The sequence below is a fragment of the Rattus rattus genome, chromosome 3, assembly GCF_011064425.1.
Source record: "Rattus rattus isolate New Zealand chromosome 3, Rrattus_CSIRO_v1, whole genome shotgun sequence".
NCBI lineage: Eukaryota > Metazoa > Chordata > Mammalia > Rodentia > Muridae > Rattus > Rattus rattus.
In genome coordinates, this window is record NC_046156.1 from 58,594,356 (window position 1) to 58,611,269 (window position 16,914).

The following is a 16,914-nucleotide window of genomic DNA, read 5'->3' on the forward strand; positions in this document are numbered from 1 at the left end:
CATCTGCTGTCACCCGAGTTTTTAATCTTAGCCATTCTCACTGGTGTTAGGTGAGATTTCCCTTATGACTAAAGATGTTGAACATTTCTTTAGGTGTTTCTCAGACATTTGGCATTCCTCAGCTGTGAATTCTTTGTTTACCTCTGAACCCCATTTTTTTAATAGGGTTATTTGTCTCCCTGCAGTCTAACTTCTTGAGTTCTTTGTATGTTTTGGATATAAGCCCTCTATCTGTTGTAGGATTGGTAAAGATCTTTTCCCAATCTGTTAGTTGCCGTTTTGTCCTAACCACAGTGTCCTTTGCCTTACAGAAGCTTTGCAGTTTTATGAGATCCCATTTGTTGATTCTTGATCTTAGAGCATAAGCCATTGGTGTTTTGTTCAGAAAATTTTTTCCAGTGCCCATGTGTTCGAGATGCTGCCCTAGTTTTTCTTCTATTAGTTTGAGTGTATCTGGTTTGATGTGGAGGTCCTTGATCCACTTGGACTTAAGCTTTGTACAGGGTGATAAGCATGGATCGATCTGCATTCTTCTACATGTTGACCTCCAGTTGAACCAGCACCATTTGCTGAAAATCCTATCTTTTTTCCATTGGATGGTTTTGGCTCCTTTGTCAAAAATTAAATGCCCATAGGTGTGTGGGTTCATTTCTGGGTCTTCAATTCTGTTCCATTGGTCTATCTGTCTGTCTCTGTACCAATACCATGCAGTTTTTTTATCACTATTGCTCTGTAATACTGCTTGAGTTCAGTGATAGTGATTCCCTCTGAAGTCCTTTTATTGTTGAGCATAGTTTTAGCTATCCTGGGTTTTTTGTTATTCCAGATGAATTTGCAATTTGTTCTGTCTAACTCTATGAAGATTTGGATTGGTATTTTGATGAGGATTGCATTGAATCTGGAGATCACTTTTGCTAAAATGGCCATTTTTACTATATTAATCCTGCCAATCCATGAGCATGGGAAATATTTCCATCTTCTGAGATCTTCTTCAGTTTCTTTCTTCAGAGGCTTGAAGTTCTTATCATACAGCTCTTTCACTTGCTTGGTTAAAGACACATCTAGGTATTTTATATTATTTGGGATTATTATGAAGGGTGTCATTTCTCTAATTTCTTTCTCAGCTTGTTTCTCTTTTGTGTAGAGGAAGGCTACTGATTTATTTGAGTTAATTTTATACCCAGCCACTTTGCTGAAGGTGTTTATCAGGTTTAGTAGTTCTCTGGTGGAACTTTTGGGATTGTTTAAATATACTATCATATCATCTGCAAATAGTGATATTTTGACTTCTTCTTTTCCAATCTGTATCACTTTGAACTTCTTTTGTTTTCTGATTGCGCTCCCTAGAACTTCAAGAACTATATTGAATAAGTTGGGAGAGAGTGCACAGCCTTGTCTAGTCCCTGATTTTAGTAGGATTGCTTCAAGTTTCTCTCCACTTAGTTTACTATTAGCTACTGGTTTGCTGTATATGGCTTTTACTATGTTTAGGTATGGGCCTTGAATTCCTATTCTTTCCAGGACTTTTATCATGAAGGGGTGTTGAATTTTGTCAAATGCTTTCTCAGCATCTAATGAAATGATCATGTGGTTTTGTTCTTTCAGTTTGTTTATATAGTGAATTACGTTGATGGTTTTCTGTATATTAAACCATCCCTGCATGCCTGGGATGAAGCCTACTTGATCATGGTGGATTATTGTTTTGATGTGCTCTTGGATTCGGTTTGCAAGAATTTTATTGAGTATTTTTGCATCAAATTCATAAGGGAAATTGTTCTGAAGTTCGCTTTCTTTGTTGGGTCTTTGTGTGATTTAGGTATAAGAGTAATTGTGGCTTCATAGAAGGAATTTGGTAGCGCCCCATGTGTTTCAATTTTGTGGAATAGTTTGGATAGTATTGGTATGAAGTCTTCTATGAAGGTTTGACAGAATTCTGCACTGAACCCATCTGGACATGGCCTCTTTTTGGTTGGGATCCCGTTAATGACTACCTCTATTTTAGCAATTATGGGGTTGTTCAAATGGTTTAAGTGTTCCTGATTTTACTTTGGTACCCTGTATCTGTCTAGGAAATTGTTCATTTCCTGCAGATTTTCAAGTTTTGTTGAATATAGGCTTTTGTAGTAAGATCTGATGATTTTTTTAAATTTCCTTTGATTCTGTATGTCTCCCTTTTCATTTCTGATTTTGTTAATTTGGACACATTCTCTGTGTCCTCTGGTTAGTCTGGCTAAGGGTTTCTCTATCTTCTTGCTTTTCTCAAAGAACCAGCTTTTGTTTCTGTTGATTCTTTGTATAGTCCTTTTTGCTTCTACTTGGTTGATTTCAGCTCTGAGTTTGATTATTTCCTGCCTTCTACTCCTCCTGTGTGTATTTGCTTCTTTTTGTTCTAGAGCTTTTAGGTGTGCTGTCAAACTGCTGATATATGCTCTCTCCTGTTTCTTTCTCCAGACACTTAGAGCTATGAGTTTTCCTCTTAGCACAGCTTTCATTGTGTCCCATAAGTTTGGGTGTGTTGTACCTTCATTTTCATTAAATTCTAAGAAGTCTTTAATTTTTTTCTTTATTTCTTCCTTGACCAGGTTATCATTGAGTAGAGCATTGTTCAACTTCCATGTATATGTGGGCATTCTTCCCTTATTTTTATTGAGGACCAGCTTTAGCCTGTGGTGGTCTGATAGGACGCATGAGATTATTTCTATCTTTCTGTATCTGTTGAGGTCTGTTTTATGACATATTTTATGGTCAATTTTGGAGAAAGTACCATGAGGTGGTGAGAAGAAGGTATATCCTTTTATTTTAGGATAGAATGTTCTACAAATATCTGCTAAGTCTATTTGGTTCATGACTTCTCTTAGTCTGTCTATGTCTCTGTTTAATTTCTGTTTCCATGATCTGCCTACTATTATTGTGTGAGGTTCAATGTGTGCTTTGAGCCTTAGTAAGGTTTCTTTTATGTATGTAGGTGCCCTTGTATTTGGAGCATAGATATTTAGGATTGAGAGTTCATGTTGGTGGATTTTTCCTTTGATGAATATGAAGTGTCCTTCCTTACCTTTTTTGATGACTTTTGGTTGAAAACCGATTTTATTCAATATCAGAATGGCTACTCCAGCTTGCTTCTTCAGACCATTTACTTGGAAAGGTTTTTTCCAGCCTTTCACTCTGAGGTAGTATCTGTCTTTGTCTCTGAGGTGTGTTTCCTGTAGGCAGCAGAATGCAGGGTCCTCATTGCGTATCCAGTTTGTTAATCTGTGTCTTTTCATTGGAGAATTGAATCCATTGATGTTGAGAGATATAAAGGAATAGTGATTGTTACTTCCTGTTATATTCATATTTGGATGTGAGATTATGTTTGTGTGCTTTTCTTCTCTTTCTTTTGTTGCCATGGGGATTAGTTTCTTGCTTTTTCTAGGGTGTAGCTTGCTTCCTTATGTTGGGCTTTACCATTTCTTATTGTTTGTAGGGCTGGATTTGTAGAAAGATATTGTGTAAATTTGGTTTTTTCATGGAATATCTTGGTTTCCCCATCTATGTTAATTGAGAGTTTTGCTGGATACAGTAACCTGGGCTGGCATTTGTGCTCTCTTAGGGTCTGTATGACATTTATCCAGGATCTTCTGGCTTTCATAGTCTCTGGTGAGAAGTCTGGTGTAATTCTGATAGGTCTGCCTTTTCCTTTTTCCCTTACTGCTTTTAATATTCTTTCTTTATTTTGTGCATTTGGTGTTTTGACTATTATGTGACGGGAGGAGTTTCTTTTCTGGTCCAATCTATTTGGAGTTCTGTAGGCTTCTTGTATGTTTATGGGTATCTCTTTCTTTAGGTTAGGGAAGTTTTCTTCTATGATTTTGTTGAAGATATTTACTGGCCATTTGAGGTGGGAGTCTTCACAGCGTCTGTACCTGTTATCCTTAGGTTTGATCTTCTCATTGTGTCCTGGATTTCCTGTATGTTTCACACCAGTAGCTTTTTTTGTTTTACATTATCTTTGACAGTTGTGTCGATGATTTCTATGGAATCTTCTGCTCCTGAGATTCTCTCTTCTATCTCTTGTATTCTGTTGGTGATGCTTGTATCTGCTGCTCCTTGCCTCTTCCTTTGGTTTTCTATATCCAGGGTTGTTTCCCTCTGTTCTTTCTTCATCGCTTCTATTTCCATTTTTAATTCTTTCAACTGTTTGATTGTGTTTTCCTGGAATTCTTTCAGGGATTTTTGTGATTCCTCTCCATAGGCTTCTACTTGTTTATTTATATTTTCCTGTGTTTCTCTAAGGGAGTTCTTCACGTCTTTCTTGAAGTCCTCCAGCATCATGATCAAATATGATTTTAAATTTAGATCTTGCTTTTCTGGTGTGTTTGGATATTCAGTGTTTGCTTTGGTGGGAGAATTGGGCTCTGATCATGCCACGTAGTCTTTCTTTCTGTTGCTTGGGTTCCTTTCCTTGCCTCTTGCCATCAGATATCTCTGGTGTTACTTTTCTGCTATTTCTGATGGTGGCTAGACTGTCCTATAGGCCTGTGTGTCAGGAGTGCTGTAGACTTGTTTTCCTGTTTTCTTTCAGCCAGTTATGGGAACAGAGTGTTCTGCTTTCAGGCGTGTAGTATTTCCTGTCTACTGGTCTTCAGCTATTCCGGTGGGCATGTGTCCTGAGTCCACTAGGCAGGTCACTTGGAGCAGAAAAGTTGGGCTTACCTCTGGTCCCCTGGCTGAAGTTGCTCCTTGGGGGGCTGCTTTTGAACTATCCAGAAGGGCCTGCCCTGCTTTTTCCTGGGGCCCCGTGCACTGGGGTCCCAGATGGCATTAGGTATTTTCCTCTGGAGTCAGACATGTGGGCAGAGTGTAGTCTCTTCTGGCTTCTCAGGCGTGTCTGCCCCTCTGAAGGTTTAGCTCTCCCTCCCACAGGATTTGGGTGCAGGGAGCTGTTTACTGGGTCTCTTCAGATCCGGGCGATGTCCCCCACTTTTTTTCTTTTCTTTCTTCCCTTTTGTTTATTGGAGCCAGAGTTTCATTGTGTAGCTTGGAGCTTACTATGAAGACCCAGGAAACCTCAAACTCATAAGAGATGCATCAACTGCCTTTGCCTCTTGTGTGCTTGGATTAAGTGTGCAATACCACATTTAGCTCCATTTTCTTTCCTTTGAAACAGTCATTTTCATTCTGCAGTAGGATGATCTCAGATCTCAAACTTTCAGCAATTCTCTTGTCTCAACCTTAGAAAGGTTGAATGAAAATTTCAAAGAATCAAAGTCAGTTTCTCTGCACACGAGAGAGAGAGTGAGAGAGAGAGAGAGAGAGAGAGAGAGAGAGAGAGAGAGAGAGAGAGACTCCAGATGGACAAAGTTAATTCCCCAGTAGAAGAGAGTGTCCAAAAGGAATCAGATGGCAATGCAGTTTCAGGTGTGAAGAGAAGATGCTTCCAGATGGTAGCATTTCTAAATGCACATGTTTCTTGGTCAAAACCCTTTACAAATTGGGTTCAAATGCACAGGCTATCCTAAGCTAAGGATTCTGAGAGGCAAGCACTCTTGAAGAAAGTGAATGAGAAGAATGTTAAGGACAGTTTCCTGAGAACTTTCCAGCTTCAGAACCCAACAGCACAGCTTCCTTCTAAATAATGCCAGGCTGGAAGCCAGTGCCTAATCACTTTACCAATATCCCTTTATAGACAGTGGATACAACCATGCTCTGAAAGGGTAGGATCTTCTTACCCCAACAACTGCTGGGAACTCCCCTGTATTTACCCAAAGCCTTCCTTTACTGACTAGACTTGTCAAATCCTGGTTATAGAGTATGGGATCTGAGGGCTTGTTATCTATGCTTTACAAAGAGAAAACTAAGAGGCAGTAGCTTGTAAAGTGGAGTAGGTCTATTTATACTTCTACCTAGACTAGGGAGAGGGACTTTCTTAGCCTCTCTCCACCTTTCTCATACCAGTGCTACAATTTTTTTTTAAAGCCATGAAACATATGTGAAGATTTAAGTGTGAGAAAATGTGTAACTCTGAGAATGTTCTTTTAGATGGCGCCCCCTCCTGAACAGAGCAAGGAGTGGCTCTCTGGAAGAAACTAACTCTCTAGCACTGTTTCTGTCACGGTCCCTAGTACACAAAATAGAGTAATCTATTCCAGTCATCTAGTGTACTCCCAAAAGACAATAGATCAGAATTAGTCTCACATCTGAATCTATTCCTGATTTTCCCTCAGTCCACTGCAGATACATGATCCCCTTCTGATTCCAGTATATGCATGTTTGGACATAGAAGGGACATGGAATGGCTTATACAGAAAAGCACAATCCACAGATGAAGTGTTGACAAATATTTATTGTTCCTTCTATTGGGCTTCACAAAGCAAGCAGACTTTTCTGAAGGTTAGACATGCTTTGGATGGGGAGAGAAAATAATGGAGGGAGCTCTGAGGTACAAAAGGTGCTTAGGAAGCTGTGTATTTCTGGGCAGGTATTTCAGAAAGACGGCTCATGGCTGGGTCAGTGACTGGCAAGGCTTCTTCTGATGACTTGAAGGCACTAAACTGGATTCTGTGTCGAAAGAAGGCAGCAAGACCTGGCTTATATGTCTGTCCTTGCTGGAGGATCTGGCAAACACCCAGGACCATGTCCTTGGCCTCTTCCCATTACTGAGACTTTGCGTCCAGTGTCTCCCTGTGCTGCTCCACTAGTGTCCCGATCCACTCCGAGGTTTTCTGCTTGGCTTCCTCCCAGCTGACAAGTGGCTCATAGCCCAGATCTCTCTGAGCTTTCTTGTAGGAGAAAGTGAACTTGCTATTTGACAGTGTGACCAAGTGGCAGTTAAAGGGTGGCCTATAGTTGTAAAATGGACGCAGCAGGAAGCTCACAGTTTCCAGCAGGAAGGCAAGCCAGTAGAGCAGGGGCAGAGGAAGGCTCCAACTGGAATCAAGGCAGAGGCCCCATTCCTTGCTCAGGGTATAATTTAAATCATCATAGCTTTGGTGAGGGGTGTCATCTGAGATGTAGTAGAACTGTCCTTGAATGTTTTGTGACTTCTCGGGGTCTTGAAGGCCCCTGGCAGCCAGAATGTGTGCCCAGGCCACATTTTCCACATACACTGGATTGGCTATGGAGAATTTGCCAGTAGCATTCAGAATACCCTTATTTTTGAGAGCTCTGATTATTTCATTAAAAAGGAATGGACTTCTATCTCCATAAATGTACATGGGCCTTAAGGCACAAGTATGCAGTGTGCCACCATTTTTCAGGATGCTCCCATTGGCTGCCAGCACTGCTTTCTCGGCCATCTTTTTGCTGTATGGGTATGGATCAGACCATGTGCTTTCATGATTCTGTTCCTCATGGCCATTCAGGATGATCTTCTTGTAGGAGTTGGGCCCTGCAACGTCAACTGTGCTGCAGTAGATGAAGGCTGGCACACTAGCTTGGACACAGGCCTCCAATAGGTTCTGGGTACCTAATCACAGACAACACACTGTCAGTGTCAGGAGATAAATCATAGGTTCAATGTGCACACAGCTTCAGGCTCATTTCCATCCTCTAGCCCAATAGCACAACCTCTTCACAATTCAGGTGCATCTTCTTCTCCTGGACTCACAGCTAACATGCTACAGCTAGGAGACCACAGATGGATTCCAGAGAACAAGTATCTCTTGTTTTTTGTGTTCATGGTACTGTTAGTGTGTGTGTGTGTGTGTGTGTGTGTGTGTGTGTGTGTGTGTGTGTGTCTGGGTGGGTTTTTTTAAACTTTAAAAGTCACCTAAAGTACTTCATTTTTTCATTCCTAATGTGTCTATGAAATAAGTATAATTTTACATATATTGATTCAGGCATGTTTCTTAAATTTACAAAACCAGAAGATCATTTCTTAGATTATGAACAAGAGCAGTTCTTTTAAGCTAAGAACTGTTGAAGATTTAACATCATTCAATCTCAAGTACAGTTGTGTACAGGTGAGAAGCACATTACATAGATAATTCATAGATACAGTTTTATTTTATTTTGTTGTTTGGTTTTTGTTATTTGATGAGCACAACTCGTCTGAGTTAAGGGACAAATGGCTATTGGGTTTGGGGAGATATAGAGGTATAGTTGTGTTCCTGATTGTATACACAATGTTAAAGCATTCTTGGTTCTATCTGTGACTTCATTTGCTCAGTTATATAAAGTAGAGGTGAGAAATATTCCTTCTAGTTTTCATTCTGGAAACCAGCAGTGACTGAGCTCATCTGTTGCTCTTGGCAGAAAACTAAAAGAGTCTGTGCACCTCCGGCTGGGCAGAATTTCTATAATGGCAGAATATTGTGAGGCCCCAAAGCTGTAGCCAAACTAGCAGTATGAAGAGTAAGCACTTGCAAGGTCTACAACTGGCTCATCGGAGGTGATGGGTCTGGGATTGTTGATTGCTTACAGTTGGAGTCCCATCTCCCTGGCATGGAGGACAGACCTCCACATCCTGGGTTACTTACGTTCTATCTGCAGGCTCTCAGCCATGTAATAGCATTGAGCTCTACCAGCTGGATCTAGGGAGTAAAAGCATTAGACTCGGAGTATGGCAAGTATTCCAAGTAAAAGCATCCCCTTCCTGGTCTGCGTGGACATTTTCAACTGCCTTACTTTCCCCTTGTCCTCTCCAGATACACTACCTTTCAGATTGACATCTAGAATGGTCTGCCTGGGATTGACACCTGTGACATCAATGAGGGCAGCAGTGTGGATGACAACAGAGATGCCCTGGCACGCTCTCCTCAGGCACTGGGTGTCAAGAATGTCTCCTTCCAACACTGTCATCTTGATGCTTGTCCCTAGGTCTGTGGAACACAAGACAGATCATTGAGAGGATTCTTTGTGGGCTGTACACAGGTATCAGTTACCTAGATTATCAAGAATTGTCACAGTGGGAAAATATTGGAGAGGAAGTCTGACATATGGAAAGAGATGAAAACGTTCTTTCCCACTGCAGAAAACAAATCAGATTGGGAAGCAGTCAGATATTTAAGAGAGTGGTGGGAAGTTGACTCATTCATAAAAGAGAATCTGGAGGTAATGGAGAGCTGGCTAGAAGTGGGATTAGCAGTTGGGACATCTGTCCTAGGGTTTTGATGAGAAACTCATTCCCAGTAGTGGCAGCAGAGAAGGAAGACACGTAGATGTGAACCTTAGTTGTTGCCCCTGCTAGAGCTTGGTATTTTCTGGGTCTGTGCTAAGCACAAAAGGAAGTTTTACTCAGTACTGATTATTCCACTTAAATGATTCAGGGAGATCAGAGGGACTGGAAATAAAATTAGGATGGGCCCCAGTGTGGATACAATGGAATATCTCCTCTGAGATACTATCAAATCAGATGTCAATGTTGCAACTGAGTCTTTCTCAGGGCTAACTTCCTTGTAGCCTTCTATCCCAAAGCAGTGCATACAGTGCTGGTATCTTCAGGTTCTGAAATTGCAGACAGCAATTTCCACTTGTTGATTAACTCACAAAGCAAATTGTGTGCCACACACAGTTTGTGCCAGCACCGTGTACTGGCGGTGCTTCTTAATTCTCCTGCAGCTTCAAGACTATCCTTCCTTCCTCCCTCCCTCCTTCCTTCCTCCCTTCCTCCCTTCCTCCCTCCCTCCCTCCCTCCCTTCCTTCCTTCCTTCCTTCCTTCCTTCCCACATTTCCTGGAAACTGGTTCTTTGGGCCCCACTTAATAAATGAAGAAAGTGAAACTCAAGAAATCTGGGCACACAGTTATGGCTACAGCTTGCTCTCCCCCCGCCCCATCCCAATCATGCCATTAGCCCATTCTCTGGCATTGCTTGGAGTCAATTTTTCAAACACAGATTAAGGTCATGCAACTGAACTGAAGTTTCCCATGAAGCCAAACAGTGAGAAAGGCCAGAGAAATCCAGGGTGAAAGAAACAAATATAATGGCTTGCTCCTAATTCTCTACTAAGTGTGTCCTATCCAGGCCCCCTCCTTTTGCCATGCAACTCCAGGAAGGGCCTGAATTGGAGAGAGGCAAACTCCAATGCTCAGGAGGAAGTAGGTACCTGCCTGAGGATTGAATTATCTGATCATGATCCTATGTACCCACCCCTTCCTTTTCCCTTGTCACTGAGGTTGAAAACCAGTGGTTCTCAACCTTCCCAATGCTGTAACTCTTTAATATTGTTCCTAATGCTGTGGTGGCCCCCAACCAGAAAATTATTTCCATTGCTATTTCATAACTGTAATTTTGTTACTATTACAAATTATAATGTAAATATCTGATATGCAGGATATCTGGTATGCAAACCCTGTGAAAGGGTCCTTCTACTCCCAAGCAGTCACTTGGCTGACTCACAATTTGAGATCTACTGCTTTAGATAGACTGGTTCAGGAATGCTGCTGTGACAAGAGAGAAGGAATCTAGACCTGTAGTGAAATAGAGTCTCATTCATGAACTATGAGAGGACCCTGAGATCTCCAGGAGAGGGTCTATAGAGTCTTTCCTAGTGGAGCTATAGCACCATAGCACCACCCTTATCCAAGACACCTGGATGTGGCAGATATTTGCACAACAATGTCATGGAATGGTGCTGTCATATGAGCTATGTCAGAAAAAGACCCAGAGAAGCTCTTCCACATACTGGATGGGAAGAGTATGAAGGCTCCCACGTAGTTTGTTTACTTCAGCTGTGACATTTGGGGAAGCCAGTTAACTTCTGCACTTACTTATCTCCATCTACAGAAACAGAGGCTAGAAACATTAAGTACATTCCAGAAATATTACCCACATCCAATGAGTTGTCACCATGGTGTGTCCCCACAGATCCTGGCACAGAAAGGGTACTTCTAGGAATCTCCACTCTTATGTTTATGCAGGTCCTTCTCTATCCATACCCACTGTAGAGCTATTCCTCCAGACTGAGCCTTGGCTGTTTGTAAATATTGCTGAAATATCAGGATTCTAATGAATAGAATTGGCTGTGTGTTGATATTGCTTTCTGGAAACAACACAAGCTTATAGGGGAGGGAGCTGATGCTGGAAGAGGTCAGAGACAAAATGCAGAGGATGGGTGTTGTCCCAGAGGGCTATGGAGAACCCTGTGTTTAGGGCAGATCCCTAGGTAGGGTGCATTTACCCTTGAAGCTGAAGAGAGGGCAAAGATCTAGCTTGGGTCACATACAGACATAGGAATGAAGACTCTCAGGCCAAGAGTTGACCCCTGGACAAAATAATGGAGCTCAAGTGAGGGACTGCCAGCTTGACCTGTGATCCTCATTAATCATAGGATACTACTGTAGTCATCTTTCTTTTCCCACTTAAAGTCCTCGATGTTTAGGTGAGTGACCTTCTTTACTACTTTACTCGCAAAGTTATTTTAATAATATGAGGTTTTGAATAGGTGGTAAAATATATTTCAAAATCAGTTGGTTCACTTGTGCCCAGAATAACAAATTGGCAAAAGATTAATGGCTTGCACCAGTGAATTCTGCAATGAGGAATGGGGGCAAATGAGTAAGAACAGTCCAGGAAAGGTATGGACAGTCCTGCTCACTCTGTCTTTGTGTCTGTCCCTCAGTATGACCTCATGCATTTGCTTGGGAATCTACTTTCTCAATCCCCATCTCTGCCTCTTTCTGTCTGCCGTTCCTGTCCCCAGCCCTCTCTCTGTCTCCTTATATCTCTATCCCCTTCATGTATTTTTTAAATTTTTTATTTTACTTTTATTCAAGATGCTAAATGGAAGACACCCCCCCCCAAAAAAAAAAACCCAAACAAGCACAAAACACGTGACTAGATAAGTAGCAGTAAGAAGAGAGAGGGAGCTAGTGTTGAATTCCCCAGCTTAACGGTCTTTATGGCTATTACCTAGCAACTGGCAAGTCCACATTAAGGGGCTACAGGAAAGAGAGAGAGAACTTCTCAGTCCAAACTCAGCCTTTCCCAAACTGTGTCTTTTTTGTTGTGTGGGGTGTTTCCTTCTGACAAATGTGGACGTGGAGAAGTGTTAGGACTGCAAGTGTCTTTTTGTTTACTAGACAAGGGAGGAGCCCTCCTGCATCCAGGCTGTGTTGGGCATGCAATCACATGGCAAATTCTCACATTCACTTACTGAAGAATTCTTCTCTGGTTTCTGGTCTGAAGACCTTGTCCAGGACCCTGACCTCCTTCAGATCTTTCTCCTGCACCAACAACTGGACGATCCTCTGGCCCAAAAACCCTCCTGCTCCAGTCACCAGGCAGCTCCACCCAGGCATGATCAACACAGGAAGCAGATCACAGTGGGAGTGGGGTTAATGCACGGTGACCCTGGAGATGCCTAGAAAGAGAGATCTGGTGATTTTCCCAACCCAGTTTCTCCCTTGAACATCTCATAACACAGATCACAAGACATGGACAAATTTTCCACAGCACAAATCAACGTATTCCAATGTGTACCAAGAAACTGTCAACTCACAGGGTATGGCTGTGTCACAAGATTTCTTCTTTACCTAAATACCTGTTGCAAGCCTGGATTATTTCACCTGTGCTTCTGAACAAATGGTCACAAATGGGACCTCATTCTATCTGTACTAGACGTGATCAAGTTACGTAAGCAACTCCTGGAACCCACAGAAATGGTGACATAACTTTGTTGGGTATAAAGTGTGTGTGAGGGTGATGAGGGAAGTCATGGAATAAGGCATAAAGGAAGGGCTCTGGGGTTTCTCTGCTCTTGGAGAATATACTGCTCTCTAGAAAGTTCTACAGGTTCAGTAATCTGGAACACAGGGAACCTGTCACTGGGGATCTGTTTTTTATACTCCCATTTATGGGCATGCTTTAACCACGTACAATTTGGTTGAAATGTGACAAGTCACAGAGTTTAGCCAAGTGCAATCTGACTAGATAGGTGGCCCAATGAGCCCTGTCTTTTGAAATTCCTCAGCTATTTCTTCCTCGAGGGTGTGGGACAGAAGTCATTTGGTATAGGAAGGCTCTGTTGATCAGCCACAAACCATTTTGGAGTGAGATTCAAGTCACATACTACAGAGAAAAAGCACAATATTTAAATGATTGTATCAAGAGCCACAGTCTGTTTGTTTTTGTGTTTTTTTCACAAATATCTCATGTCAAACAGATGCATAATTTAAAAATCTAACAAGTTAATGGGATTCCCATTCAACCTTTATTAATATGTTCAGTGCTTCATACTATCTGAATTTGTCTTTCAAAGGAGTCAGCTACTACACTTCCTCAAGTTTTTGGTGAGCATACACTTTCATGTCAGACATATGATATAATTGGGCTATGAAATAATATTGTGTTGGACTTTAGCCTTGTTGGAGCTGTAGATGTGAAATAAGATCCCCTTAAATTAGATCCCATTTATTCCCTTCTGTTCTCTCAGGGGCTTCCCCTTTTCTCCCAATTCATCAACATTTTCACACTTGGAAGGGACATTAGGGGATGCCCTTGCCCATCTAGACTGCATGGGACAGTTCTAGTGTAACAAGTAACTCCCCTCCCCTGCAGTAGTAGGGTAAGCTACAGCTTGTGGAACTGGTGGGCAGTCTGGACCACCAGCCAATATAGCACTGTTAGTCCCAATACCATCCTCTTCATCCTAGACCTCCAAAAAGTTTGAAAATAGTTTCCATGGACTCTGTCCATAGCCTAGCACTTTCAGTTGCTTGAATCCTGCTCCTCGGACCGTGGCCTTGATTGGTTAGGAGAGGATCTTTCAAGTGATGTGGGAAGCAAAATGTCACATTCTTGAATACACACACACACACACACACACACACACACACACACACACACACACCCACCACCTATTTAATCCAACCCTCTGGCTTGCATGGCTTCTGTTTTATGCATCAGTCAGGAGAAAGATTTCCTTATTAGATATGCTTTCTGTTCCCACGGTAGCAGGTAAAAGAAATAAGAACTTCAGGAAAGGTTTGGTAAAAGGTATGTCTTCTGTGAACTTTTGCCTTCATTAATCATTGTATCCACTCAGCCTCTACTCAGACACAGTCCAGGTCTAAGAGGACCTCCTCAGGGAGCACTACTCAGCTAGTCATCCTGCTTCCCAACCAATACTGAGATAAAAGTGACTCAGCTTATCATATAAGATCTGTTTAAACACTTTAAGTTTGTAACCTATCATCTCTGATATTTTGATATTTTAGTGCAAAGTTAATGACTATAGTGCCCTCTATCTAGTCCACTAGGCTGGCCATCCCACTTGGGGGGGTAACCTCTTTTTAACCATGTAGAGTTATATAATAGAATGCGTTCTGTAGTCCTGGGTCCTATACTGGGCACACTGGTGCCCGAGTGTGTTCTCCACTGGGCAGCTTTAAAACCAAATCCTCTGCCGAACTAGCTACTCTCACAAACCACTTGAACAAAGGACAGAATTTCTTGACAACATACCTTCCTGCTGTCACCACTTAATGAATATATTTTGGTGAGCAAAAGATATGGAGATAATTTTTATAGTTCTTGTGTAGTTGTCCTTGGAGGGATGGTGAGGATAGGGGCTTTAGTGCAAACCCATGGTGTTCTGAGCTCTATCTAGCATCAATCTGATCCAGAACTCTCAAACCTTAAGATTCATATGTCAGGTATCCTCAATGACAATGACAAAGCAATGCAATGTTTCACCCCACCCCCATCTTATTATTGGTTTGTTTGGACCTGTGCACTAGGACACTATTTCCCACATGTTTTAGCCATCTCTAAACCACAGTGGTAATTTTTAAGAAGTGATTGTGGAAAGGGACCTACAGGAAGAGAAAATGGAATGAAAGGGGTGTTATCTACAACCATGTGGGTCCAGGCACCTCTCTGGACATAATATCAATATATCAGTTTCCTCTGAAATATTGAGATTATGCATTAAAAAAATAGAAGAGCAAATATCCTTGATGGTGAGCAATCAATTTATAAAACTCACCTTGTCACCTTAAGCAAGGACTTCTTTGGGCAACATTGAAGAAGCTGGATGGAGACAGTGATCAATTAAATCACATCTTGACAAACTTTGCTTAATTACTTTTACTTTTTGCTCCTGGGATTGCTCTTTCTCAATTTAGAGTAAGCTCACATCAGTACCATGAAAATGGACTGGGGAGGGGAAGGAGGTCACAGAATATTTCTATCTGGTTTTCTTCTTTCCAGGGTCATGCTGAAGAGATTTTGTTGTTGTTGTTGTTGTTCCTCCTCTGCCTTTAGCAATTACTTGTTTCTTTACTTGGTATGTGAGGATGGCTGCCTGAGTCTAGGCTTTTAACAGAGAAGTTCTGGTTACAAAATGCCTGTGATCGCTGGTGGATAATACCAATTACAAGTAGCATGGTTGGTAGTTAGTAATATTCTAGTACAGCTAGCTATGTGTTTTAGTCAGGGGTCACTAGCAGAACAGAACCAAATATATATATATATATATATATATATATATATATGTATATATATAACCATAACCAGAATTTACTAAATGGGTTTTAAAATAGTAAGAACAGTTAAATCACAATTCAGAAACTAGTGGTTACTTGGTCCTAGAGGCTAAATGACTCAACAGTTGCAGTAGTCCCACAGTGGCTATCCCTCACTATGAGGAGACAAATGGTACTTACTCAGCCACAGGGTGTGGTGTATCAGTAGTCCCAACCAGGAGCTGGAATCGTGGAAGGAAGATTTCTGGAACCTAGCTGGTCCCTAGTCCACAATGATACAAGCTTGGAAAGGGGGGTTCTGGTCTCTGCAAAGGATCCAGCAGCAGCAGCACTGCCAATCAACTCAGAAGAGAGAGGGAAGTGAAGCCGGCAAAGAGGTAGATGTTCTTCCTGGACAGAACGTTCTTTATCTAGGCTGCTACCAGAGGGTGCCGCCCACAATCAGGGTGGGGCTTCCCACATTAGTCAATCAGGACACTTTGAGTCTCATTGTGGCAAATTGACACTAAAACCACCATAATTAGGTGTTTTCTATGTCAGTACCAGTTGAGGGGAGCTTCTTTGGGGGGATGGCTCCTCCTGAGCTAAAGAGAGTATCCTGTCCTACAACCTAAAGACCAGCCTAAACTGAAAAGGTACAAAGAAAATAGATTAGGTTACCTTAAAATGAAGATAAAACATTTTTTTTTTTTTTGTAGAAACAGTTTCCCATAAGTCTGTGGGGAGCCTGTCTACTTGACCTATGACAACTATTTTTTTATCTTTAACTACAGATCAATCTACCCTTGAAATACTTTAAATGGTGATAATCAGATCTTTATTTTTATTGGACTGGGAGTGGACAGAGCCAGGTGGAGTGCTGCAGAGGTCACAAGGTGTGTGACCTGACCTAGGGCTATAGCTAGCTGTCTTTCTGCTGATTGAGAGACAGACAACACAGGGGGAGGGCACACTAGGCTCCTAGAGAGTGAGATTACTATCTGTGCACTGCCCTTTGTGCTTGGTTTCCTGTTTTTTAGAAGTTGGATTATCTTCTTTGTTGAGTTCAGGATAACATTCACTTGGTGAAAACCCTCTTTTACATTTTGGGCACATTTTAGGGCAGAGAGAGGTTATTAGGCTGAGATTTAAATTTGAATGTGTGACCATGACCATTGGTAGTTGTCTTGTCCTCCAGTGGATAGATCCACACTCATTCACACGGTCACCATCCAAAAACAGGTGTACAGTTGTGGGGAGGCAGTGCTGGAGGGGGTGAGGAGGTGTTGGGGGAGCATTGAGGGAGGGACTATTTGGGGTGGTTTGAAGGATGGATATGATCATGCTTCATGTATATAAATATGAAACTCTCAAGAATAAAGCACCAAACCCCACAATATCTAACAAAAATGACTATTTTAACATATAATTTTAATCTAATTTTTATGTAAATTTACATGAAAGTCCTAACAAAGTCCTTCTTACCTTCGTTTGGAGATTTGTCAAAGTCTTTCTGAGTCTTCTACAGC

General features: G+C 41.7%; 2 protein-coding genes across 3 annotated transcripts in view; one reads left to right on the plus strand and one right to left on the minus strand.

Moving 5' to 3' along the window:
• The window catches only part of LOC116896476 (NADPH-dependent 3-keto-steroid reductase Hsd3b5-like), a 358,044-nt gene that overhangs the window by 51,803 nt on the left and 289,327 nt on the right, over positions 1–16,914 (plus strand). The window lies entirely within an intron of this gene.
• LOC116896472 (3 beta-hydroxysteroid dehydrogenase/Delta 5-->4-isomerase type 4) lies at positions 6,306–15,760 on the minus strand. 2 transcript variants are annotated; one of them, XM_032897634.1, is made up of 4 exons: positions 15,587–15,760; positions 12,076–12,282; positions 8,637–8,801; positions 6,306–7,447 (listed from the first exon to the last, which is right to left on the minus strand). In XM_032897634.1, exons 2-4 carry the CDS (start codon positions 12,218–12,220, stop codon positions 6,636–6,638), a joined length of 1,122 nt encoding a protein of 373 aa, XP_032753525.1. In that variant the 5' UTR covers positions 12,221–12,282; positions 15,587–15,760; the 3' UTR covers positions 6,306–6,635. The 2 variants fall into 2 exon arrangements, with proteins under 2 accessions (XP_032753525.1, XP_032753526.1); XM_032897635.1 differs by lacking the exon at positions 8,637–8,801 and having other exon boundaries at positions 15,587–15,754.